This window comes from Sus scrofa, chromosome 8 (assembly GCF_000003025.6).
Source record: "Sus scrofa isolate TJ Tabasco breed Duroc chromosome 8, Sscrofa11.1, whole genome shotgun sequence".
NCBI lineage: Eukaryota > Metazoa > Chordata > Mammalia > Artiodactyla > Suidae > Sus > Sus scrofa.
Genome location: NC_010450.4, coordinates 10733016 through 10759771, shown reverse-complemented (window position 1 = coordinate 10759771; position 26756 = coordinate 10733016). Strand labels below are relative to the sequence as shown.

The 26756-nt window shown below is 40.6% G+C and overlaps 1 protein-coding gene and 1 long non-coding RNA gene across 6 annotated transcripts in view; one reads left to right on the top strand and one right to left on the bottom strand.

Annotated features, from left to right (window-relative positions):
* Window positions 3211–26756, bottom strand: part of C1QTNF7 (C1q and TNF related 7) — a 98132-nt gene continuing 74586 nt past the window's right edge. For 2 of the 5 annotated variants that reach the window (XM_021100291.1, XM_021100292.1), the window contains exons 2-3: window positions 10231–10476; window positions 3211–4305 (exon numbers count right to left, since the gene is read on the bottom strand). In XM_021100291.1, coding sequence (XP_020955950.1) covers window positions 3674–4305; window positions 10231–10468 — 870 coding nt within the window. In that variant the 5' untranslated portion in view covers window positions 10469–10476 and the 3' untranslated portion in view covers window positions 3211–3673. 5 annotated transcript variants of the gene reach the window in all.
* Window positions 5599–10754, top strand: LOC102159020. The gene is made up of 3 exons (XR_304753.3): window positions 5599–9663; window positions 10292–10350; window positions 10738–10754. It is a non-coding gene; the product is annotated as an uncharacterized LOC102159020 (long non-coding RNA).

The window sequence follows — 26756 nt, the reverse complement described above, 5'->3', positions numbered from 1 at the left end:
TTGTGGCTGGAAGCAAGTTTCCATTAAACTTTTTTTAATAGTCCAGGGAAGAAATCATGAGTATGTGAACCAAACCTTGGCAGTGAGAATGGAAACCCGCAGTGACTCAGAAATTTATATGTGGGGGCTAGAACTATCGACATTTATGCTGAACAATATTCATTGGGGAAGGAAGGAACACATCCAGAATATCCCTCAGCTTTTGGCTTTGGTGACAAGGTGAAGAATGATGCCATTTACTGAAAGTGGAACCATAGAAGGAGAGACAGGAAGGTGTAAAACCACAAATACCTAATATTTAAAAGGTATGTGTGGAAATCGACAGAGCATTGTAAATCAACTATACTTTAATAAAAATTTAAAAAAATGTGTTTATGTCCATGATTTTGTCATTGACTGGCAGAGAGAAAGTATATCTAGAGTTTGTGGAATCTTTTTTTTAATCCATCACCAACAACATCATTCACAATGACAAATGACCTGGGGATGTCCTTTTTGCAGGCACAGGTACAAGGAAGCACATGTATCCTAGAGATGTGTAACATAAGAACACCTGTGTTTACATACACAAGATTTTGTATTAGCCTCACTCTTCCCTTTCTTTTGTTTTTTGTTTTGCCCTTTTCTTCTCATCTGCTTCTGACTAATGTGTTCTTTCTGTATTTTATCCATCTTTATAAGTGGCTTTGAATCCTTCTGGAACAAGGTGGTATATTATCAATAAACATTTCTTAATTCATATTCATTACAAGTCAGCCCTTACAAAGAAGGACTTGGAATTTTTCAAACCCAAGTCATTCTTCTACTTTCTTTACACAAATATAAGTAGAGGTGGATAAATTGTATCTATCATGTTTGTAGGAATAAAGACACCTGCCTTTGCTTAAGAGTTTATCCTTTTAATACCAAAATAGCCTTTCCTTTCCCACTTTAGCCTTCTGATACCCATCACCATCCTGCCAGATATTTCAAAATAAAATTCATCCCTTGGCCTAGAACCAGCTAAAGAAACTTCAGTTTCAAAGGCTACTCTGTAGGCTTTGTAATGAGAGAAACGTTTAAGAGTTAAGTAAGTAAACAGCATCCAAAAAATGAATGCATTAAAGGATCATGATCAGAAGAAAATCTAAATTACATAATAATCTTCTGGGGCATGGCTGTCTGCAATACATTCTCCATTTCCAGTTTCTAGCAAATCCTACAGTGCTCAGAGGGCTCATATTTTGTTCCCCAGATTAGGTACTCCCGTTGGCTTTTTTTTTTTTTTTCAACACTTTACAGCTCAGCATTCCAGGTTCAGCTATCCAGAGGCAGGTGACTGTCTCAAACCACCTTTTTTTCTTCTTTGTCTAACCTTCCTTTCTTCCTTCCTTCTCTTTTTACCGATGCATCTGTGGCACATGAAGGTTTGCAGGCTAGGGGTCGAATCCGAGCTGCAGCTGCCATTCTACACCACAACCACAGCAACACAGCCATGTCTGCAATCTATGCCTCAGCTTGCAGCAACACCAGGTCCTTAACCCACTGAGGGAGGCAGGGGATTGAACCCACATCCTCATTGCTACTAGTCGAGTTCTTAACCCCCTGAGCTACAATGGGAACTCCTTCTTTGTCTAATCTTTATTGGCCTTGGTCTTCCAGACCCACGTCCTGACTGAGAAGGAGAGAAATGAATGGATAAAGCCCAGTGGGCAGGGGAAGATGGTGGAAGTAAGATGGAATAAAGATGGGAGAAGAAAGCATTGCCTTTATGCACAGCTACTTGATTGTTATCATTGTCACCCTAGATAATGGTAGCACCCAGCTTTAGAACACAGAGGGGCTCCACACTTTCTCATGTATGAGGCCCCTCGTGCTCAGGTTGATATTCTAGACCTTTGCCAATATGGCCTGTAGATTCTCTTTTGGGTCTCTGTTCTCACTTTCATGTTTTGCCCCCATTATTACCTCTGTCTGTAGTGTCCTTCCACCACTTTGGCCACTCCAAGTCCTATTTGTCACTTCCAGCTCACGGGGTGGAGAAGCTTTCCCTCGTTGTTTTCTCTCACTTTCTAATTTGGGCCTTAACATTCCCCCCTCAGCATTCCTTCTAAAGTACTTTGTCTTTCTCTCCAGTTTATCACTCAGCATATTTTAGCATGTCCATTTCCAGAATTCTAGGTATTTTGTGTATGTGTGCATGTCATTTCCTTTCTTGTCTGCTTAGACTGTTGATGGCAGGTGATGAACCACATTCATCTAGGTGTTGCTCCACCTTAACAGAACCCTGTGTGATGATTACCCATAGGAGGTTTTACATGATATTAAATGAATGAGGAAAGAGAGGAATACGTGGGAGGAGGGTGAGATGATGCCACAAGGGAGGATGCAAGGGAATATCATTACTATCAGTCAAGGGAATGGTGGTGAGAGAATTATGGGTGAGATTAACAGAGAAATTTCAGTTTGGGGAACAAGATGCTGACACTGGAGAGTGGAATTAAGGGATGAATGAGACCTGGAAAGGCAGCTATTTGCTCAGATGTTGGGTCGCACCCTCTCTTCTTTCCTTTCACTCCTCCCATCAACTCATTTGTAAATCGGGGGGTCATAAGCTTTGCTGTATTTGAATTCAATACTGGGTATATCCATGAGAAACAGTATCTCACTACAATGTAAAGTAGTGCCATTATCTGTGAGAAGGCTAAGAGGACATTTGTCCAAGGAAACCATCACAATAAGAATTTAGGAGACAACCTACTGACTGGCCTCTGTAACTTGTTTCTCTTCATTTCCATCACTCTTCTCAGGATATCTCTCAAGTTTTCATCCCTTTCTGATTGCAAATACTAATGGTATTTTGAGGGGGAGATGGGAAGAATGTAACCACTGAATTCCTTGATTTATTTGCATCCTTCCCGCCTACTTAAAAATACATACCTTAGCATGTATAGGGTTCTTCCATGTGTAAAATCTTCTCTAGCACCCCTCCCAGGAATAGCAGGTCCAGTGTGCCTCTAGAACCCAGTCAATATATTTGCCATGGTGCTTACCACATTGAACTGTGACAATATGCTTCATCACACATTACCCTGTGTGAAGGAAGGGATTTTTGTTTTAACTCATTATTAGATCTGGCCCAGTATTATAGTGTCCGGTTTATACAAGCTCATTAAAGAGTTTCTGAGTGAATATATACAAGCATGAAGGAATGAATTGAAATTGCTTGAAATTTCTTGGCATCTCTTACCTTTATTATTATTATTATTTTTACGTACTACAGCCTTTTGAGAATTGTCAAGGATTGTGGTATGTTATGCTTCTCTTAAATAACAGGCAAAAATGTAACTTTATAAAAATTTAATGAGACAATATCATTGCCAGCTTTGTTTCAGCACTCAAGGAATTTAATAGAAAATTTGTAACATTGTCTTTAATTTGTTTAAATATTTATGAACCATCACTTTTGAGAAAACATATCTGAGGTTATTGTTTTATAAATTCATTTTGGCATGATTTCAGCAGTTTGGTGGTTCCAACTTGCTTTAATAGATTCTGCTATAACTGTAAATGCTCTGGAATCTGAGTGGGAGTCTTTTTGGAGCTCATTTCTTCTTGTTCCACCTGGCAGGGCCCAGATTAAATCAAAGTGTCTGCCACAAGGATCCTGGGACATTCAGGCCAACGGTGCTGATCAGAGCTCGTCGTCTTCTGATATGGAATCTAGATAATCTGTGTCAACGTACAGGAGAAATCCGGAGAACAAGCTGTCTGCCCAACCTGGGTCTGAGAAGAGGCCATTCTGGTCAGTGAAGAAGATCTCCAGCCAGACTTCATCTTCTGGCTGAAGATAAATGACTGTGGACCCTGAAGCCACATCATGGTTTCCTGTGTTGGCATCAAAGGTCTTTATCCGGTACTGCCCATTGTGTACCAGCCCAATTGCCAGATGCTTATTCGCCAATGTGATATCATAAGAAAAGTAATAGATTCCTGGGAAAGCACAGATGAACTTCCCCGTTGCAGGGTTGTAATGCTCTCCCTCATTGAAGAGGACCTTGTTAAATATGATTGGTAGCCTTTCTTCTGGGTAGCTGGTTGTGATGCCAACAGAAAAAGCAGATTTGAGAACGATGCTTCCACATCTACAAACACCAGGCAGCCCCGGCTCCCCTTTCTCTCCTCTGTCTCCCTTTGGTCCAGGAGGCCCAACAGGACCTACTTCTCCTTTCTCTCCCTCAGGTCCCATGGGTCCTTTTTTCCCAGTCTCTCCTTGGTCCCCTTTCTCTCCAGCAAGGCCCAGTGGTCCAGTCTTACCTCTCAAACCTTCAAAAAGAGTTTATAGTTTAATTAATAGTTTCTTCAAATGTAGAGACACTAAGAACAGGCCCACCTGCCATAACTTTGGCTTCTCAGTCAACTTTCAACAGTATACTTTTAGGTAATTAATGTTTTAAAAAATCACTGATGCACTAAAACAGAAGTAGAGAATTTTCATCATTTCAAGAAAATTTTCCTGAGTATGTAAGAAATCATTTAAATCCTGATCAATTTAAAATAATTAACCATCTTTTTAATGATGGATCACCTGCTGCTAAATTAGACACATCCAGACACTCATCACTACAGGAAGAATTCAGTGAGCATGCTGATATTATTTCCCAGACTGAGGTCATGGATGCAGACAGAACAAGATGAATCCTTAGAGGCTACTTAGCTTCATGCCCCATTCTACTTCTATCAGTATTATTAATAAAAAGTTAATCTGGGCATTCCCATTGTGGCTCAGTGGTAATGAACCCAACTGGTATCCATGAAGATGCAGTTTTGATCCCTGGCCTCACTCAGAAGGTTAAGGATCCAGCATTGCTGTGAACCATGGTATAGGTCACAGAAGTGGCTTGGATCTGGTGTTGTGGCTGTGGCTGTGGCAGAGGCTGGCAGTTGTAGCTCCGATTCGACCCCTGGCCAGGAAACTTCCATATGCTGTGTGTGTGGCCCTAAAAAGGCAAAAAAAAAAAAGTTAATCAAAGTTAGATTAGCTCATACTTATTGAACATTTACCAGGTACCAGGGGCAATGCTTTCTATGCATGCATTATCTTCAAGTCTTGCCACAACTTTATAAACTATGAATTATTATTACTTCCACTGTAGATGAGAAAACTGAGCCAGGGAGAAGTTAGTGTGTTCAAGAGAACAGAGCTGGTGAGTGACGGAGCTGTGATTTGAACACATGCCTCCCTCTGGCACCTGAACATCTCCTGGGGCAGGGGCCAGAGTATAAATTGTAAAGTGTACCTGCAACCAGAGAGGGCCCTTTAATATGTCAGGATGGCCAAAGAACAATGACTGCTACCACTGGGCAGGGGTTCTGTTTTAGAGGAGAAAACTGAATGCCAGAAAGGTGAAGAAACTCGCTTCAATAGCAAGGCTAGGACTGGAATCCAAGTCATAGCCTCATGATGTTTCCCCTTCATCAAAATGCCTCTTACCTTTGGGGCTGAAATAAAAAACCTTTAATTCTTTTTGGCTCGCAGCTAAATGGTTGTATTATTTTAGGCAAGTCCTTTAATTTCTCTGGGTCTCCATGTATGTAGAAAAGACATAAGGGCTGTGAAAGGATTTCGACAAATTAAAAATCATCATACAGGCACATTTTCTGTTTGTCCAATCTTTATATCTACAGATCAACCATAGGTAAAGTGCAGAGTAATTATGATCATGGTTTGAAAGTGATAAGCAAAATCTATTTAATTTTAAAACCATATATGTAATAACAGTGACTTAAAAGCATATAAAATGTTCTGAATTTTATGGCCAAATCCATTCCATAAATAATGCTTATATAATGATACTTTCCTGAAAAGTATCCACATTATTGTTAGTCTGTAATGCACTTTTGTAGTCCAGGAAAGTATATTGTTGTTATACTGTGTAATTGTACTCTTAACTATGTATTTGTTCTCAAGAACTTTTATTAAGCTAAGCCTATTATCTTGATAGTGCTTGATATAATTTATTTGACTATTATACATCCATCAATGTATGAGTTTGATCAGTTTTCAGTTACTTGGCAAATTTAGCAATGAAGTATTCAGAATAACACAAGTTTTAGGAGAATTAAAGCTTTGCCCTCAAAACATCAAGTATTTTGTTTTAATACTTTTAGAAAGAGGGTGTTTAATAATTTGTGATGCACAGAAAATGCCAATACTGAATGCAACCTTTTTCGGGTAGCTAGGATCAGTGCTGTTACTGATCATAGCTCATCCTCAGCTCTAGATGACTTTTGTTGTTAAGTTGAAATTCCACAAGCCCCAGCTAGAACCAACTCTGGTATTTATTTCTTGAAATAAGGCCAAAATAGTCTGATCTTTCAGTCTTTGCTCCTTTTTTTTTTTTGATAGGGATGGAATAGGAATAGTATTTTACTGTTAAATTTACTTTTGAATCAAAGGCCTCAACTTCTACAATGTTATTTTATCTTCAATAGGAGCTTAACTTTTGCTGTCCTCACAGTGACTTTGATACATCAATTAAAAAACCATTTTGGAATCAGTACATTGATGGTTTGACCATTACATTTCATTATGTACTGAAATTCTTCTGCCTCAACAACTTTGGGCAAGTCACTTCTTGTCTGAGTTTCAAATGCCTGATTTGTAATATGAAGAAATTGGACCTCAATCCACTGTAAACTCCAGTGAGGAAAGTGGTAAGCAGTGACTCAGCAGACCCGATAAAGACTCTGTCCAGCCATGGATTAGTTAAGTGAGTGTGAAGAAGGGACTTTATCTCCCTGACTTTAGTTTTCCACTTGTTGAAGATATTGGACGAGCTTGCTTGTGGTCTTATCCTCTTGAAAATTCTTTGAGACCAAACCATAAATACCAAGAAGCAATTTAAAAAGGTCAGCTTTGAAAAAGTCTTAAAGATCTCAACATTTGGATTTCTATAGGTATTTAATAGTTGGAACAGCTAGGAATTAGATAATCGGGGACTTGATGTAATATTTTATGGTAATTCTTCCTGTTTGCTCGAAAGATTTTTCCCTTGTGATAAGGGCTGATTAGTGGCGAATGGAATGAAGGGAGAATGGTTCTCCCCTCCCTATTAAGTCAGACATATGCTGGATAGAGAGGAGAATTATGGAGTGTTAGTCTTGCTTAAATACTGAAGTTGGGAGAGAAAAGACTTTGTCTTAGTTCTCCATGAAATGGGCTTTTCTTCTTCAGTGTCTGCCATCCATCCCTCCATCCATCCATCCATCATAGATTGATGTGTGCTTGCATACATCCCTCTAAACCATCTAATACTGACTGACCATTTGCTACATGCCAGGCACTGTTCCAGGGGCTGAGAGCCATTGACATGAATGACCCCTGTCCTACCCTCAAGTTAGCTGTTATTACATATTACATTGCTATCTGCAGATATGTGCCAAGTTCATGAACATCCAAAGTCATATAACAAAATAGAATGATCTACTTCTATGTCATGGTGAGGTGGTTCTCATGGTATTTGAAGATATTTATATGGATGTGCATTCACATTAAATTAAGTTTTAAAAATATGCTATAACAGCAATGGCTATAGACCAGTGAGAGAGACAGATCTTTGTACAGAAAATTGATAATTCAGTACAATGAACACTGTATTTGTAATTTAGGGTAAGGAAATTGGAAAAACTAAGGAAACAAACAACACGTACTTGACCTTGTTAGGGAGGTGAGGTGGATGTGGTGGAGACGTTCAACAAGGGTACGTGAATGAGAAGACATTGTATCACGAAAGGGGAAACAGGAAGCAGACTCTTCCAACCAGGTGGTGTCCTGCTCCAGCCCCAGGGCTCTGTTCTTAGGGTTTGTAAATGAGATGTGCTTCTCTTCTTTGATCACAAAGACAGTCTTACCTTTCTTAGCTATTGTCTCCCCTTACATATGAATATGTGTGTATTGGATTTAAGTCACTAAAGTGGGGAAGTCTTTTTACTTTTGAATCTCAATTTTGTCACTTGTAACATTATTATTATTGCTGATTATAATTTTTGCTAATAAAGTTATGGTTGAAATTAAGTATTAAATGTAAAATTGCTGACACCCAGTAGGTTCTTAATAAATAGGGATGATGATGACATACTGGAATCATGTATTTCCATATTGGCCTCCCCCGCCACCCAAATGTTTGCTTATCAAAGCGGAAACAATGTCTTACTCATATTTGCATACCCAGTGTCTAGAACAGTGTTTTCAACTGGGGGCAAATTAATACTGTCCACCAAGGGAAAGTTGGCAACACCAGGAGACATTTTTGGTTGTCAAAATTGGTGTGTGTGTGGGGGGATGACATAAGCATCAAGTGGATGCTGCTAAATGTCATTCAATGCACAAGATAGCCATCCCATAGTAAATAATTATTTAGCTCCAAATATCATTAGTGTGGAGGTTGAGAAACACTGATCTAGAACAATACTTCAGAGCAACAGGGGCACAAAAGCTTGTTGAATGAAAAATGGATGGATGGATGAATGAATAGATTGATTAATATGGGGCATAGCTGGCCTCGTACATGGTTAAAATTGAAGCAATTACAAGCATTCAATTTAATGTGAATGCATATCCATATCCATACATTTAAATAACATTAGAACTGCCTCATGAAGAAGATCACTTGTTTCTAGTTTATTATATGGCTCTGGGTATTCATGAACTGAGCTATGACTAATATTTGCAGTTCACTATGTAATAAAAAATAACAACTCATATTTATGGAATGCTTAACGCATGGTACTTATTCTGAGGAGTGTTTTGCTTGTATTATTTTCCTTAATTTCACAATCACACTTAACACCCCCAATTTATGAATGAGGAAACAGAGGCTTGAAGAGTCTATTTGCCCAAAGATGCTGAGTTAGTAATTGAAGGAGTCAGATCTTTCTGGTTCCAATGCATGTTTGTGTAACCACTGCATTATTGCTTCCAGACCCAGTAAACTAAAAGGGCAGATCATGTCTCACTATGATCCTGGTGTTATTTTAGAATTTCAAGGATATTCATGATCACGACACAGCAGTAAGTGTTCAGAGGTATTACCAAAAAGAAGCCTTTGAAAGATGGGATGTAAGCTCCAAATGAAAGGTTCTTTACCTGATGTTGAACTTCTCCTAAAGGTTCTTTATCTAATGTTGAATAAGGGTCATAGATTTGGTGGTTGCTGATTTGCCAAATAGTTTTGTATGACAAAGTCAACAATGGATTTTTATCTAATCATTTGAATATATGCTGTGGTATCTTTTCACATAACACCAGCGAAGCAGGTGCAATGGCGAGATAGAAGCGTATCTCTTAGAGCTATTGATTTTTTCCTTCCTATCTGTTGTCCCAACTTTTACACTCAGAAACTGGTTTTCAAAGGTTGATTCCATCCAAATCACTTCCTCTTTCAGAGTTAGCACAGCCTCACTAGAATTTCAATTTGGTTTACTGTGAAGGATTGCAGGATCTGGCAAGCTTCCTGGGCTGACTCATTTGTGGGAAAAAAGTGAAAATGACTGAAAGCATAGGGGATGATTGTGTTGCTGTAAAGGGCTGTAAGAAATCTGTTGGCTGCTTCAGGACAGAAGAGGAAGAAATCTGTTTATTTTTGGCTTCAGGACAGATGGGAGAGTGTTGAACTAGGAAAGGTAGGCTCTATAGTACTACTGTCAATTTATTTGTGAAAAGCAAAATCCAGAAGCTTTTGCGTCTTTGTTGAGGATTTTAGTACAAAGCAGGATGGCTCCTGTGCTTTTGACTCCTATTGTCTGCCCCTACTGCATCTGTCTGTCTCTTCCCCATCCATCTGTCTGTCTATCCATCCATGGCCTCTCGCATGCAGCCATCACTTGCTAGCTGTACCAGCTCAGCGGTCACAGGCATCAGGTGTTCTAGATGCATTGAACTCTGCCAATCACTAGCCGTGCATGTCCAGCTCCAGTAACTCATTTAATCATGCAATTGCTCTGTGTTCTCATCTATAGAGTGTGATCAGGTCCCTGTGAAAGGGTTGTCATTACAGTGCAATGAGAAGGTAGGTAGAGTGCAGAGCAGTATCTGAAGCATAGAGAGGACTCAATAAACTTGTTACGAGTAATGATGGTGAGGTCAAGAAGGGATTTAAGGAGCAATTCTCATTAGAAAGAGCAACAAAGCCAGGGAATGTTTTAAGGTGGGGGTGTCACAGGGGTGTTTTGCAGAACTTCGTTCATTACCTGCAGCCCCCTTTTCACCTTTTTCTCCTTTCCTGCCGTCTCTACCATCTCGTCCCGGAAGGCCGATCCGACCATGGGGCCCAGGGGAACCATTTGCTCCAGGGGGGCCTGGAGGTCCAGGTAAGCCAGGAATGCTACAGATATATCTCGGGGAGTAGGTATCGCCTTTGAACTGATTACCCCGAGGTTGTCCACTTGCACAAATGGCAAAACTTGTAACATAGAGCAAGACAAACATCTTTGGCTCTGGAAGAGAAACACACGGACATAAATGCACCCTCTTAGGTGGGGGAACTAACACGAGAATGGGCTTTTGCAACAATTCACTCCAGGACTCACCTCTCCATGTGTGTAGAAATGTCCTGTTGGTCCTCATAATTCCATGGGGAATAATTAGCACATTATCGATAGAGACTTCTCAGTGTTCAACACAAGGGTTGGCGAAGATAAAGTACTGATTTTTTAAAATTCCAAAGTAAATCAATTTGTTGCATTTTTTCCCTGCAGGAACCAATGACGGACTCCAAAAAATAATTTTTTGGGGCGTTCTTGTTGAGGCTCAGCAGAAGCGAATCTGACTAGCATCCATGAGGAGGCAGGTTCGATCCCCGGCCTCACTCAGTGGATTAAGGATCCAGTGTTGCCATGAGCTGCAGTGCAGGTTGCAGGCACGGCTCGGATCCCGTGTTGCTATGGCTGTGGTGTAGGCCAGCGGCTACAGCTCCGATTTGACCCCTGGCCTGGGAACCTTCATGTGCCACCGGCATGGCCCTAAAATGACCAAAAAAAAAAAAAAAATCACGTTTTCTTTTTGTAAAAGTATGCATTTTAAAAAGAAAAGTAGAGGTGCAAATGAATAAAATAAACATCAACATTAGCCTCACCACCCTGAGATAATTGCCTTTTTATATTTTGATGTATATGTCCTTCTGGTCTTTTTTCCTGTGCTATGAAGAGAAGTGCTGTTATGTCATTCCTGCAATCTTTAACTTTTTTTTCACGTAACCCTATATCATGAGCATCCATGCCAAAAATTATTCGTAACATTAACTAATGTTACTCTCCTTCCCTATTACCCTTTATGTGCACCATTCCCCATTGAGACATTTGCTTCTAGTTTTCTGCCAGTACAAACACCATGCTGGATAGACATTCTTATATCTAATCTTTGCAGGCATCCATGGTCTTTTTCTTAGAATATGCTTTTTAATGCAAGAGAAAGGAAGTGACATTTTCAGGGAAATCATGTTTTCCACTTGATAATCATGTGTAATGCCAGTTGGTGTTAATTGGAGTACTGTGTATGTCCGGAGTGGGGTGTGTGTGTCTCAAACTTTACTTTAAAAGCTGCAGATAGAATGCCATAGTGTCCCATTAAGCTGTTAGCCCTGGGGCTCAGTTAAAGAGCTGAGTGAATCTGAACCATGCATGTTGCCACATGCTCCGAGAGAAGCAGGCAAAAGGTCTCTTCAGCTATGATTTGAATTTGGTTTTTCCCTCCACAAAGCCTGGCAGCTGCAAATGACGGATCATTAATTAGCATCACATTTGGCATATAGGCTGAAGGGTGGGAAGTGTGGGCTGTGGACACGTCATTCTCTAGGCTAATGGTCTTAGGACTATCAGCGTCTTGGATGGGAGAAGGTATACCTGTGGTTCTCAGATGGTGTAAATGAGCATTTTTAGCATGATGGGATCTGTGCTTTATGGAGAAATCTGTCCAAAGCTTGATGTATATGCCTGGCATATACTAGCCCAAAGGAAATAATCATACCATGTGGGAAAAGCAATTGGAGGGAGTTTCTTTATTTTTTTGACAGCCGCATCAGAAACTTAACCAGCACAGTCTACCATTTTTATGGCACCCATGGGGAAATTGCAACATCTTGGCATTAGATCCAGAAATTTGCCAGAGCATAGCAATGACAGACTGAGAAAAACATAGTGTGCACATGTGGTTCAAAATGAGCCTGATTCTTAGAAATCTTTTTTAGTGAAAAACTAAGGCAACATATCCAAATATAGGCTCTGTATCCTTGACCAAATCTCCATGGTACCAGGGACCTTCCCCCTCACCAGAAAAAAAAAAAAAAAATCAAAGAAGATATTTTTGCGATGTTATGTCTGCTTCCAGAGCACAAACTCAAACTTACTTATCCTACTACTCAGCTGGGATTAAGGCAATTTCTGAAAAGCTCAGCAGATGCGATAAGCATGCCAGCCTTTCCAAAGGTGCCTCTGATGAAAGAAAATGGAAAGAATCTTTTATCCAAACCACTGCCAGTTAAAATTAAACACAATGATTAAATTGCCAGTTCCTCTCTCTTATAAAAAACTGATTAAAGGAAGCTTTGTGAAGGGATTTGAAAGAGAGGAAGAGATACTTATATGGATGATTTTAAGTATCTCCTGGCCAGACATGAGGCCAGGAGCTGGTTCTAAGAGGGACTTGAAATGATCTGAAGAGAGGGTGCTTTGGGCAGTGGCATCTTGGGCACTGGTGGAGATGCTAAAAACACACATGCCAGTGGTTGAGGATCAGTCTCTGAAGGAGCATGTGGTAAGGGTTTACAATGGATAGAGGATGCACATGTTTTAAAGATATGCTTGGAAGAAAGGATATTAAAATTTCCAGCAGCCAGACAAAAGGATGCTCAAAGAGAGAATGAAAACAACGGAAACAAATGTATTTCTTGAACAAATGTTTGCCACTCATTGGTAAACGCACTAGAATATTATCTGTACAGAAGTCTAAATGCTGAAAGCATTCCCAGTTAGAATGTTTTGAAAGACACCCCCCCCAAATGGTTATCCACTACTAATCCTCATCAGAACTGAGGAACGAGGTGTGATGATGACGTAATGGTGAGTGGCCAGTGGAGACGTGGAACTGAGGTCATCAGGATGACAAGGGGGTGTGGATGATAACAGAAAGCCACAGTGGCATCACCTTGTGATTGTTCTTTATTTCATTTAAAAGTCCAAAGCCTCATGGTACATGGTCTACACGATCCTACTTGATTGGACGCCAACTTCCCTACCTCCCTGACTTCATCTTCTTCTACTCTCCGTCCCACTTCCTCAGCTCCGGTCACACTGGACTCCTTGATGTTTCTCAAAGATGCCAGGGATGCTCTGCATCTTCATACTGACTTCCCTCCATCTGAAACTCTTCTCCAAGATGCCTACCTGTCTCACTTCCTGCTTCTGTCTTTGCTCAAATGCTACCCTTTCATTAAAGCCAACCCTCCCCTCCTCATCTAACATTGCAAAGAGCCCTCTTCCACCCCCTGACCTGTTCTCATTCTGCTCTGTTTTCCCCATCCCCCATTGTACTCTCTTTCTCTAATTTACTAGATTATTCTTATTTGTATTATATTTTTAAAATATTATATATCACCATCCAATAAAAGGTCCCTGAGGGCAGGGACCCTTGTCTAAGCCATTGATATCTCCAACCACCTAAGACAGAGCTTGGCATGAAAAAAAAAAAAAACCTTCAGGCTGGGGGCAGAAGATATTTTTGAAGGGAGGAAGTGTGATTTTTGTGGGGAAAAAACTAGAGAGGTTTCCATATTCTCTCCAAATATGAGAATACTCCAAAAGAAAGAGGAGAGGGTTTAAAGAAATATTCCTGGGGTCTATGAATCCCTTTTGCAGTGTTTGAGAAATACAAAGAAAGGATTTAAGTTGTTTGAATTTTGTGTAGTCTAGAGTATTTAAAATTTCTTTGTATAGATAAAACATGCACACATTCATAAAGTTAAAAAAATATGAGATGAAAAGGAAATCTCTTCTCCTTCTTCCAGGCTTCCAGACATCCAGATTCCCTTTCTAGAGGCAACCACTGCTGCTAATTTCTTGTGTGTCCTTCCCCTGCAGGCACGTTATGTGAAAATTCCTGTACCTTGCTTTTTTATTTAGCTTGGAGATCTTTCTATATCAAAATATAGGTAGAGTAGCCTCATTCTTTTTTTGGGGCTATAGCATATCCATCATATGAATGTATTGTATTTAACCATACAATGGATATTGTATGGATATTTGTATGGATATTGATGGATATTTGGGATGTTTTTACTCTTGCCTTATTATAAGCAATAGTGCAATGGATATATGTGTGTGTGTGTGTGTGTGTGTGTGTGTATCTCCACATATATATTTATTGCATGTGATTTATTTTCTTTTTTTGGGGGGGCGGCACACCAGTGGAACATGGAAGTTCCCAGGCTAGGGGTTCGAATCAGAGCTATAGGTGCTGACCTACACCACAGCCACAGCAACGTGGGAATCAAAGCTGAGTCTTTGACCTACACCACAGCTCATGTCAATTCTGGATCCCCAACCCACTGAGTGAGGCCAGGGATCGAACGCAAATCCTCATGGATATTAGTTGGATCCATTTCTGCTGTGCCACAACGGGAGTTCTGCATAGGGTTTATGACATAAGCAGGAAAAAGCTTTTCCCAGTTTGTTTTTTCACTTTGTTTATGTATTTGAAAAGTCTTTTTATCATGAAAACATTTTTTGAGGTTCAATTTCTTGTATTTAGAAGGCCTTCCCTATTTTAAGATAACAGAAAGAATTCTCCCACTTTTCTTTCAGTTCTTTGTTTCATTTTTTTTAATGTTTAAAATTTGAGCCATTGGAATTTTTCTCATAAAAAGTGTGAGGTAGGGGTCCAACTTTATATTTTCAACACTTTGTATTTAATAATCCAAACCAACTATAATGGAAAAAATACAAATCATAAAAAAAAAATCCATCCTTCTTCTACTGCCTCATTGGTCTGTAATGAATTTGGTTATTTTGGCTGGGGATGGATTATGTAAGTCATGGCTGTATACACATTACAATATCTTTAAACAGCTTTCTTGCTATTTAATTTACACTCCATATAAAACTGACCAGTTTAAAATATACAGCCCAATGTACACTATAATCTAATTTTTAGAATATTTTCAAAACTACAAAAAAACCCTAATACACATTAACAGTCACTCCTCATATAAAATACTTTGAAGTTTTGCATTGAATTATGCAGATTTATGTAGAATATGTGCTGAATGTATCTTTTCCCCACTATTGTGTTCCTTTGGAGTTAGAAAATCAAAGCTCTGGAAATATGGTTAATTTGAACAGATCTGTTCTGGATGTTAATTGTAAAAGACTCTCTATCCTATTTTTCTGTAGGGGTTACAAAGTAAGAGAACTTCAACTTTTTGAACACATATTTAAAAAATTACTTTGTGGTACTGCAGATTTCAAAGCCTTTGTGTTCATGTTAGTTTGCAATCTATAAGGGAGGAATGTAGTATATAGTGTTTTGTAAACTTTTAAAATCATAGGACTCTGTTTTTGCTAAACTAGCTTTGGAAAACATTTGGAGAAATACTGAATAAATCAATGCAAAGTTTAAACTTCTAGAAAATGTGTCCACACTTTGAGATCTTTTTGTAAATAGCATGTCTTTCTATATTTTAAAAGAAAATAAAGCTATGTAACCATGGTCAATGAATACCTGACAAGGGAGCCAAGAATACTCGGCAGGCAAAAGATAGTCTTTTCAAAAAATGGTGTTGGAAAAACTGGATATGGACATGCACAATGAAACTGGAACCCTATCTCACAATATTCAAAAACATTACTCAAAATGGATCAAGACGTAAGTGCAAGCCCTAAAATCATCAACCCCTGGAAGACCGCATAGGGGAAAAGCACTGTGACACTAGCCTTGGCAACAATTTTTTGGATATGCTCTTAGAAATATAGGCAACAAAAGCAAAAATAAACAAGCAGGACTACATCAAACTAAAACGCTTCTGCACAGGAGAAGAATGATGAATAAGATGAAAAGGTAACCTATGGAATGGGAGAAAATACTTGCAAATCATGTGTCAGATAAGGGGTTAATATTAAATATGCATAAATAACTCATACAACTTACTAGCAAAAAAACAAATAATCTAATTAAAATTGGCGCAGAGAACCCTACCCAGTATCCTGTGATAATCTATGTGGGAAAAGAATCAAGAGAATGGATATATGTATACGTATGACTGTGTCACTTTGTTGTACAGCAGAAATGATCACAGCCTTGTAAATTAACTATACTTGAAAAAAACTTAAAAAAATAAAAAAGAAGAAGAAAAAAAAATAAAATTGGCCAAAGCATCTGAATAGATATTTTTCCAAAGAAGATATGAATGGACAGCAGGTACATTAAAAGATGCTCAATATCACTAATCATCAGGGAAATGTAAGTCAAAGTCACAATGAGGGGAGTTTCTATTGTGGTTCAGCAGGTTGAGAACCCAACTAGTTTCCATGAGGATGTGGGTTTGATCCCTGGCTTGGCTCAGTGGGTTAAGGATCCAGCATTGCTGCAAGTTATGGCGTAGGTCACAAACGCAGCTCAGATCGTTTCTGTGGCTGCGGTGTAGGGCAGCAGCTGCAGCTCCCATTTGACCCCTAGCCTGGGAACTTCCATATGCCACGTGTGGCCCTAAAAAGAAGGAAAAAACCCACAAAGAGGTGTCACCTCACACCTGGCAGAATGGCTACTATCAAATATAGGAGATGTAACGAGTGTTGATGAGAACGTGGAGAAAAGGAACACTGGGCACCGTTGAGGAGAACATAGACTTGTACAGCCACTTTGGAGAACAGAATGGAGATTCCACAGGAAATTAAAAACAGACCTAGCATAAAATCCAGCAATCTCACTTCTGGGTAGTATACACCCAAAGGAAATGAAACTCATTACCTTGAAGAGATATCTGAATCCCTGTGTTCACTGCAGCATTTATTCACAAGAGCCAAGACGTGGAAGCAACTGATAAAGAAACTGATAAAGGAAGCAGTTGATAAAGAAAACATAGCATGTGTGTGTGTGTGTGTGTGTGTGTGTGTGTGTGTATACACACACATATATAATGTACAATGAAGTATTCAACCACAAAAAGAAGTCCTGCCATTTGCAAAAGCATGGATGAATCTTGAGGGCATTATGCTAAGTGAAATAAATCAGACAGAAAAAGACAAATTATCCTTCTTATATGTGAAACTTAAAAAGCCTAACTCACGGAAACAAAGTAGAATGGTGGTTTCCAGGGGCAGAAGTGTGGTCGACATGAAGAGTTGTTGGTCAAAGGATACAAAAGATCTTCCTGTTATGAGATTCATAAGTTTTGGGGCTCTAATGTACCACACACACAGTGTCTACAATCAACAGTACTATATCATATACTTGAACTTTGCTGAGAGAGTAGATCTGAAATGTTCTCACTACACACAAAAGATATAATATGTAAGGGGATGGGTGTGTTAACTAATCTTACTGTGGTCATCACTTTGTAATACCCACGTGTATCAAATCTTCATGTTGTACACCTTAAACTTACACAAGGTTTTATGTCAATTCTATCACAATAAAGCTGGAAAAAAATTTTAAAATGTAGTTGATAGAAATGTGAAATGGTCCAGCAGCTGTAACAAACAGTAGGATGAATCCTTAAAAAGTTTAAATGTAGAATTGTCATATAACCCGGCAATTCCACTTCTGGTATACCCGAAAGAAATGAAAGCAGAGGCTCAAACAGATGTTTGTATATCCATTCTCATAGCAGCATTATTCACAATAGCCAAAAGGTGGAAGCAACGCAAGTGTCCATCAACAGATGAACAGATAAGCAAAACATGGTACATGCATACAATGGAGTATTATTCAGCCTCTGGAAGGAAGAAATATTCGACACATACTGAAATATGGTTACATCTCGAAGACTTCAATGCCAAGTGAAATAAGCTAGTCACAAAAGGACAAATGCGATATGATTCTACTTGTACGATGTATCTGGAATAGTCAGAATTGTAGAGACAGAACGTAGAATGGTGGTTGCCAAGGGCTGTGAGGAGGGAGGATAAGGAGTTAGTGCTTAATGAAGACAGAGTTTTAATTGGGGAAGATGAAAAGTTCTGGAGATGGAAGATGGAGATGATTGTATAGGACCATGAATGTGCCTAGTGCCACAGACCTGTATGCTTAAAAGTGGCAGATCTGGGGAGTTCCCAGGTGGCCTAGTGGTTAAAGAGACAACACTGTCACTGCTGTGGTGTGGGTTCAGTCTCTGGCCTGGGAACTTCTGCATGCCATGGGTGCGGCCAAAAGGGATGTGACAGATTTTGCTTTGTATATTTTTACCACCCACCCACCCACCCACACAAAAACCTATGTAACAAAAATTGAGGTGTATGGAACATACTGGCATTCTTAATACTGTGAAGACATCACTTATTCAACCTCCAGACTGTTTTCTGAAGTAGGTACTATTATCTTTACAAATAAAAGAGAGTCTGAGGGTTCAAGTCTACACAGCCCTCAAAATGGCCCAGGCAGAATTTGAACCCAGCTCTTTTGTCTTTACACATGTGGGTTTTCCCCATCTCATGCGAGGGAAATTGTGACCTTACTTCCTGGGAAGGGCTGGGCTCGATTCCTAATTCAAGTTGAAAATGCGTTTTGCCTGGAAAGCATTAGGAGGAGACTAGGTAACCATGGCGGCCAACACCAGACATATCCTTGGCCTGAGAGGAAGAGATTTCACAACAGCAGGCGGTGTCCTTCCTTCGCTGCACTAGGAGTGGCCCTGTGAGCAAGAAGGGATGGGACCCTCGGAGCTCAAGCCCCAGTGCCTTCTGTCTGTGCTTCCACAGCTCTGCCTCTGAGGCTCTGGCTTTCCTCCTGAGAACAGCTTTTCCTGTTGGCTGGGAAATCCCGTTCCCTCTCCTGTGTCTAACTGCACCCTGCATGGCCCCACAACCACGTTGTGCTGTGGCCAGCTATTGCTTTTTCTCCACCAAAATGTCAACTCTATCGCCAGCCCTGAAGGCAAAGACTGGTCTGCAGTCATGGCGCCACAAAGGTTGAAAGAAGGGAAACACTGATTCATCAATACTTATTTTTATCCACGGTTCCCGATTTATAAAGCTTTGGCTGCTTTACATCAAGGGCTAGGATGGCACCGCAGCAATCAATCCTGACATCTGTCCAACATTTTTTTGGTCTTCCACAAAGCAATGTTAAGCCCATGATCATCTTTCCAAAGACCCTTTCGTGGTCACTCAGACAGGGGACCAACATCCAGAGAAGTCAAGCAACTTGTCTATGGTCACAAAGTGAGTGTCAAACCAGAGATTTGAACCTAGGTCTTCAGTGTCATGGATTCTTCTCCCAGAGCCATCTGTTTAATAAACTCAAAAGCTCCCGTAATGAAACGGGATATTGCAGCCACATCTGCCAACGTTCTAGAAAAAGAGTAAACACCATACCTTGTTCTGGGCTGGTGGGTTGCTCCAGAATTCTAAATCCACAAGAGACTGAGGATCTTTCATGAGAGCTCAGAGAAAAACTTGCTTTGGTACCAGACAGAAAAACAGATCCAAGTTCTCAGAAGTTTCCAAATAGTTGTGCTAAAAATATTTCTCTCCTTTAGTCCCAAAGAGCCAGAGGCCCTGGAAGTCATTCATCAGGCGAGGCTCAGTCAGGACCAGTTAAAATTAGGGTTCTGTTCGAGATAAACCTGCAAGCGCCTGCTTTCCTTGAGTGCTGAGTGCAGAAGGCACCCCCATCGCTGTGTGTCGTGGCCTCGGTTTTCAGATTTGTTTACTTAATTTTTTCCCTCTTCATTTGTTTTCCACTGAGTGGATGTTTCAGGGAAAAAAAAATTACTCACTGACTGGAAATTAGTTGTTAACTTAGAGACAAGAGTCATTTCCCACTTGAGCATGTTCAATACAGAATCTTCAGATTCTGGATGTAAGACTGTGCCTCCTGGGATAACAAGGAGAAGTGTCCCTATTCTGGTAAAATCGTCCCCCATTCCATGTGCTGCAAAATGAGAGGCAGATGGGTACCATACTGAGTTTTCTTTGTTCTTTGCTGGATGGACAAATGGCCGGGTGTTTTTAAAAGATGGATATAGTTTGTTCCTACAGAGAACTGATCACAACAATTCAAAAGGCAGAGAATGGTTCTCCAAACCCTGTGACAGCTTGTCTTCGGTGCAATCAATTTCTTTTTGGTCTTTGGATATGAACTTCATGTATCTCCTTAGCAATAGTGACAGGGAATTCATGATGTCATTTTTGGAAATGAAGTGACTGAAAACCTTCCTTTTGATCTTGCTTTCCCCATCATTCTTCTCAAGCTATTGAGACAATGACAAAGTTGATACAAGTAGACGTGACACTTGCTGCCACATAAATAACCATCACTGTGGATAACTGAGAATTAACGTGATTGTATTATTCCAGATTATAATACTTGATTCTTGACTTTCTGCCCCAAACATCACTTCTTATGTTTTTAATTAATTAATTTACTTATTTTTGCTTTTGACCGCCACACCTGGTGGCACACAGACGTTCCCAAGCTAGGGGTCCAATGGGAGCTGCAGCTGCCGGCCTAAGGCCCAACTCATGGCAATGCCCATATCCTTAACCCACCGAGGGTTAAGGCCAGGGATTAAACCCAAATCCTCGTGGATGCTAGTTGGGTTCATGACCACAGAGCCACAATGGGAACTCCTACTTCTTATATTTTAAATCATAAGACAATTCTTAAAGATTACAGAAAATTTCAAACATACACAGAGGCGGATATTGAGTGGAAAATGAGTTGCTTTACACTGGCCTACCAGCTCAACAGTTACTTGCCAGGGGGGAAGGGGGGAAAGGAAGGGGACTCTTCACTTCTCCCCACTTAACCTCCCACCCCTACCCATGCATTTGGAATATTTTGAAGCAAATGTCACACATCATATCTTCTATTTCATAACGATTTCAAGACAACCTAGGATTTTTGAAAAAATCATCTCGGATAATAGATAACAGCGTGACCGACACCAGGCAGCTTCATAGGCCCTTGAGACCGCTTAACCAACAATGGACAGGCTTTAGACAAGTCCAACACGTCTTAAAAGCATTTTACTCACACACTGCCACATTGTGCACTCAAAGTTCCGAAATGTAACTTGATGCGGCTGTCAAGCTGTTTCAGCGAGGTTTTCAGAGTTCACGGGGAGCTGTCCCATGACTCGTTGCAGAAATTCCAAGAAGTCTTGAGCTCATTAGAGGCCTGTCTGTGGGCCCATGGGTTCCGGGAAGGGAAGCGGCACAGAGCTGGCCTTCGCTCCCCCCACGGCGGTGAGCACGGGGATGTGACCGCCAGGTGCTCCAGTTTTTAGCTTTCGCTCACATTAACTGTCATGCTGTCCTAAGGTTGTTTAGGAAACACGAGAGGACTGGCATCGTCTTTAAAATGTCAGGTCATCCTGGAGTCTTGTGATGTGAAGGCTAACGGGGTGATGTGCGTTGCCTTGGGAACCTTCAGGCCCGGTGCGCAGGGCTGCCTCCATTCACTCTGCGACGAGGTACCGACGGTGTAGAGGGAAGAGGCAGGGCAGGGTAGAACCTGACCTGGACGGCAGATCGCAGGAGCCAGACCTCTGGGTGTCTGCTCCACCATCTCCACGCCTCCCCAGAGCGCTGACTTCAATGTGCACCTTTTCTTGAAAAATATTTGGCATATGAGAGATTCTGTATCTTTCATTTTTATTTTGTGGTGTGTCTATGTATGCGTGTGTATGTTTTTTTAATGATATTTAATTGACAGATAACATGACATTAGTTCCAGATGTACAAAATGATGCTTCCACATCTGCATATGTTGCAGCATGATCACCACATGAAGTCTAGTGTGCATCTAGCACACACATACTTTTTTTTTTTCTCCTTGTGATGAGAACTTGTAAGATCTACTCTCTTAGAAACTTTTACACAATACAGTTGTACTAGCTGTGGTCACTTCCCTGTGCCTTCTATCTTAGGACTTATTTATCTTATACCTGAACCGCTTTCACCTATTTCACCCACCTTCCACCTCTTCCTCTGGCAACCACCAGTTTGATCTCTGTAACTACGATTTTTTTTTTTTTTTGCTTTTTAAAAATTCTGCATAGAAATGAGATCATGTGGTGCTTGTCTTTCTCTGACTTATTTCATTTAGCATGATGCCCTCAAAGTCTATCTCTGTTGTTGCAAATGATAGGATTTCCTTCATTTTTATGCGGCTGAAAATGTTCCTGTGATTCTATGTATATATACAACATTTTTTATATCCATTCATCCCTTGATGGACATAAGATTATTTTCGAGATGCTGTATCTTTGGATAACAGGGAATAAAGAATGGTCACCATTTATCATGTATTCTGGCAAGGCACTGTCCTAAGTGTTTTACATGCGTTTCTCACTTATTCTTTACCAAAAACACATGAAGTAGCTGCTATGGTTTCCCCATGAGAAGGGAGGGGGCTGAGATGAGAGACAGAGGGACGTGGCTGGTAAGGGGCAGAGCTGGATTCCAAAACCCTCACATTCATAGAGTAAAATCCAAAGACTATTTCCAATTTTGGCTTAGATGTCTATCTTCATGACCCATAACACATTCAACAGCAGTGAGAATGGGAACTGTCCATGAAAATGTGCCACTTCAAAGTTTAGCACCTAAGGGACAGGAGTGATGGTGGAGGAGTCTGCCTTTTCCCTGCTCCTAGGGTCCGCAGGAGGAGAGCTTTCTGGAAGCAATCCTCCCCTTTATTTATTTCACCCCAGGGGAGGTGGGATGGATGACTTTGGGACACTTGGGAGGAACAACTAGATGTGTTCAGCTCAGTTGACTGGAGATGAAAATCTGCCCAATTTTAGGGACTCTGGATTAAGAAGCTCCTTTACCATCACACCAAAGCAATATTCTTCAACAGGTATATTTTATAAAGAAAAAAATTCATTCTTCTTAGGTGTCTTGTCCAATGAGTTTTGACCAAAGTATACAGTTGTGTAACCACCACAGAATAGAGACCGAGTATTTCCCTTCCTCTAGAATGTTTCCTTATGTCCCTTTGTAGTAAGATCTCTACCCTCTTCCGGCCACTGGCAGCCTCTGAGCTTATTTGTCCATATAACTTTGCCTTTTCCAGAACGTCGTTTAAATGGAGTCATTTACCACGTGAGCTTTCGCATCTGTCTTCTTTCACGGAGCGGTGGATCTTGAGAGTCATTCATGTTTCTTCCTGAGCTGAGCAGAGTCCCCCTGTATGGATGTACCATGATTTGTTTGTCCACATACTAGCTGATGCACCTTACACCTGTCTCCAGTGTTTGGCTATTCTGAATTAAAGCTGCGGCAACCACTCATGCACAGGTCTGTGTGTGGACACATGTTTTCATTTCTTTTTGCTACATACTAGGAGACAGATGGCTGGTGAATATGTTAAGTGCGTATTTAATTTCATAGGAAACTGCCAAACTGTTTTCCCAAGAGGCTATGCCATTTTGCACGTTCAGCAGTGATGGACGAAAGTTGCTAATTGCTCCACCTCCTTGCCAGCGCTTGGTACTACTGGTTTTGCTTTCAAATTTTAGCTATTCTGATTGGCATGTGGTAGTATTGCTTTGTGGTTTTGATTTGCATTTCCCCAAATCTCTTTGTATACCTATTTGCCATCTATATATCCTCCTTTTTGAAGAATCAGTTCAAATCTTTTGTTCATTTTGAGTTATCTATTTATCATTGGTTGTAAGGTTTATATATTTTTGATATACAGCAGATGTGAGTTTTACAAATAGTTTCTCCAGTCTGTGATTTGACTCTTTATTTTATTAACTATGTCTTTTGAAGAGAAGCATTTAATTTTAAGAGAAGCATTAACTTTTTATTTTATAAGTGACTTTTTTATATCCTGCTTAAGAAATCTTTGCCCAACTCCAGGTTACAAATATTTTCTCTGGAAATTTTGTAGTGCTAGGTTTTATATTTAGGTCTATGATTCCTTTAAAATTTCTTTTATGTAAGGTGAGATAAGGGTCAAGTTTTGTTTTGCTTTGTTTTGTTCTTGCATATTGAGAGATGGAGTATACAGACAATGGCCAGATCATATTTACAATAGACTTTGACCCATGACCTGAAGCAACCTACCCAGGAAAACAACCATCTTACCTACATACAGCCAAGAAAGACAGTTAGAAACTAGATGTGTAGGAAGTCAGATTTCTGTCTCTAGTAACAATCCAGGATGCCAGACAATAAACCCTTGTAACAATCAGCCTCAAATGGCCAGGACTTGATTAATAACTGGCTATGTCCTTAGTTTTTGCCTCCACTTGCAACTGAAGTCCCACCAGAAAAAATGAAATACACACCCCAAGCAATCATATAGAACGTCCCACTTCCGGTTAACGCACCTTACAGCTTTCCTCTGACAATTGCCCTTATCAGAGCACACCTGAAGTCCTCTCTGCTTTCCACTATAAAACTTTCCCACTCCTCTACCTGTCTTAAAATCTCTGCCCAAACACAGTATTGATGTCTGACTCCCTTGCTACCACAAACTGAATCAATAGCCTTTACTTGTTCTCATTTCATTGCTTGTCATTGATGTCCACATACAGATGCCAATGTTGCTTTGTTTTATTAATCAATGTCCTTAAAGCTCTGGCAGGGAACAGGGGTCTTGTTCATCGAGGTCCCCAATAAATGTGGGAAAGCTAACTCCTACTCTTAAGGGGTTTGCGGGCTTGAGGGGGAAGCCAGGCTTCTGTATTGATTTACACTTGATATAAACTCAGGGACAAGAATGTGCACCTGACAAGGCACTTCTTTGGGGGCAAGAACCCTGTCTTGTTCATCTTTGTGTCACCCCCTTATAGCCACGGCCGAAAATCTAGAAAAATGCAATATTGGCTGGTTGATGTAATGACTGGTTCTAATTAGATGCCAACATAAGAGCAAGACAAATCATCTTCAGTGTGGATTGGCTTCTGGAGGCAACCACAGAGGGGGTGTGTGTGTACCAACAGCCAGATAAATAACGCTCCTACTTTCCCAGATCAACCCCCTTGGGCTTAGGCCTGGATGTCTCCCACCTGACCTCTTGCAACAGCCTCTTAACTACTCTATCCTCCCTTGCAGTTCTTTGCTTTCAAGCCTACCTCTAGTCTGTCGCTCAAGTGAGTTCAAACCATGAGCCTTTGATGAGCGAATACTTGGTAAATGGACAAAAAATAGCACTCCTGTGTCTACAACCATTCAGACAATTCAATCCACTTTGCAATTTTATGACCCAAAGGAAAAAAATCTGCAATGACAGGAAATACACTGTAAACAAACATATGTTGAATGTCTACTATTTGCCAGGATGGATAAACAAACAAGCAAGAGTGGCACATTTGGGTAATATCCCTGGCCCTGGGAGCAGTTCTCTGGGGACCCTCCCATGAACGGAAAGAGAGGAGCTGAAAGGGAGGGTGGACCTGAAAGGGAGCTTCCTTGCTGGGAGAGGAAATAGGCAGTATTGGTGGCCGGCTGACAATAGCCTCCAGTTCGTTAAGAGTAATTAATAACTGGAGTTCCCGTCATGCGTGGCATAGCGGAAATGAATCCGATTAGTAACAATGAGGTGTTGGGTTTGATCCCTGGCCTTTCTCAGTGGGTTAAGGATCTGGAATTGCCGTGAGCTGTGGTGTAGGTCACAGACGCGGCTTGGATCCCAAGTGGCTGTGGCAGTGGTATAGGCCAGCGGCTACAGCTCCAATTCAACCCCTAGCCTGGGAACGACCATGTGCCACAGATGCGGCCCTAAAAAGCAAAAAAAAAAAAAAAAAAAAAAGTAATTAAAAATTGGAGTTCCCTGATGACTCAGTGGGTTAAAGATCTTGGGTTGTCACTGTTGTGAATCAGGTCACTGTTGTGGTGTGGGTTTGACCCCTGGCCAGGGAATATTCAGTTGCCTTGAGTGTGGCCAAAAATAAAAGAAGAGTAACAAAGAATTAGCTCAAAGACATCCATTATGCAGAACTTGGCCATGGGGAAAATATCAGGGAAAATTATAGAAGGCGCAAATAAGAAGAGGGATTATTTGCTGGTACATGGGGTCCACTGGTTGCAAGGACCCACCTTGCCCTTGGATTCTGGGGCAACCTGAATGCCAAAAACATCTGCTGTCCTGTGCAGCTGGCCACAGAGACAGGTATGGTGGGAGGTACATATCTGGTGTCTTAGGATATTAGCTAGTGGCCAGGACAGGGCACCTACCTAAAGGGTTGCAGCTGGCAGCCCAGAAGTTCTGTGAGGGGTTAATAGTCAGCACCATTTATTTGGACTCCAAATTCGAAAGTAGCAAATGATAATAGCACCCATTTATTAGGGACCTACTCTATGCTAGCACAGTTATCCTGACCACTTAGTGAATTAGGTTTTATTATGTACTTATTACAGAGGTGGAAACTGTAGATCCCAAATGAGAGAGTTTACCAAGGTCATACAGTTACTAAGTGACAGATTTGACATTCAAATTAGATTATCTGACCCCCCAAATCAAACCCTTAGTTTAAAATGGGGACAGGATAGCGCTTAGCTCCTATGACTGTTGCAAAGATTAACTGAAATAATCCACAGAACAGGAGTCA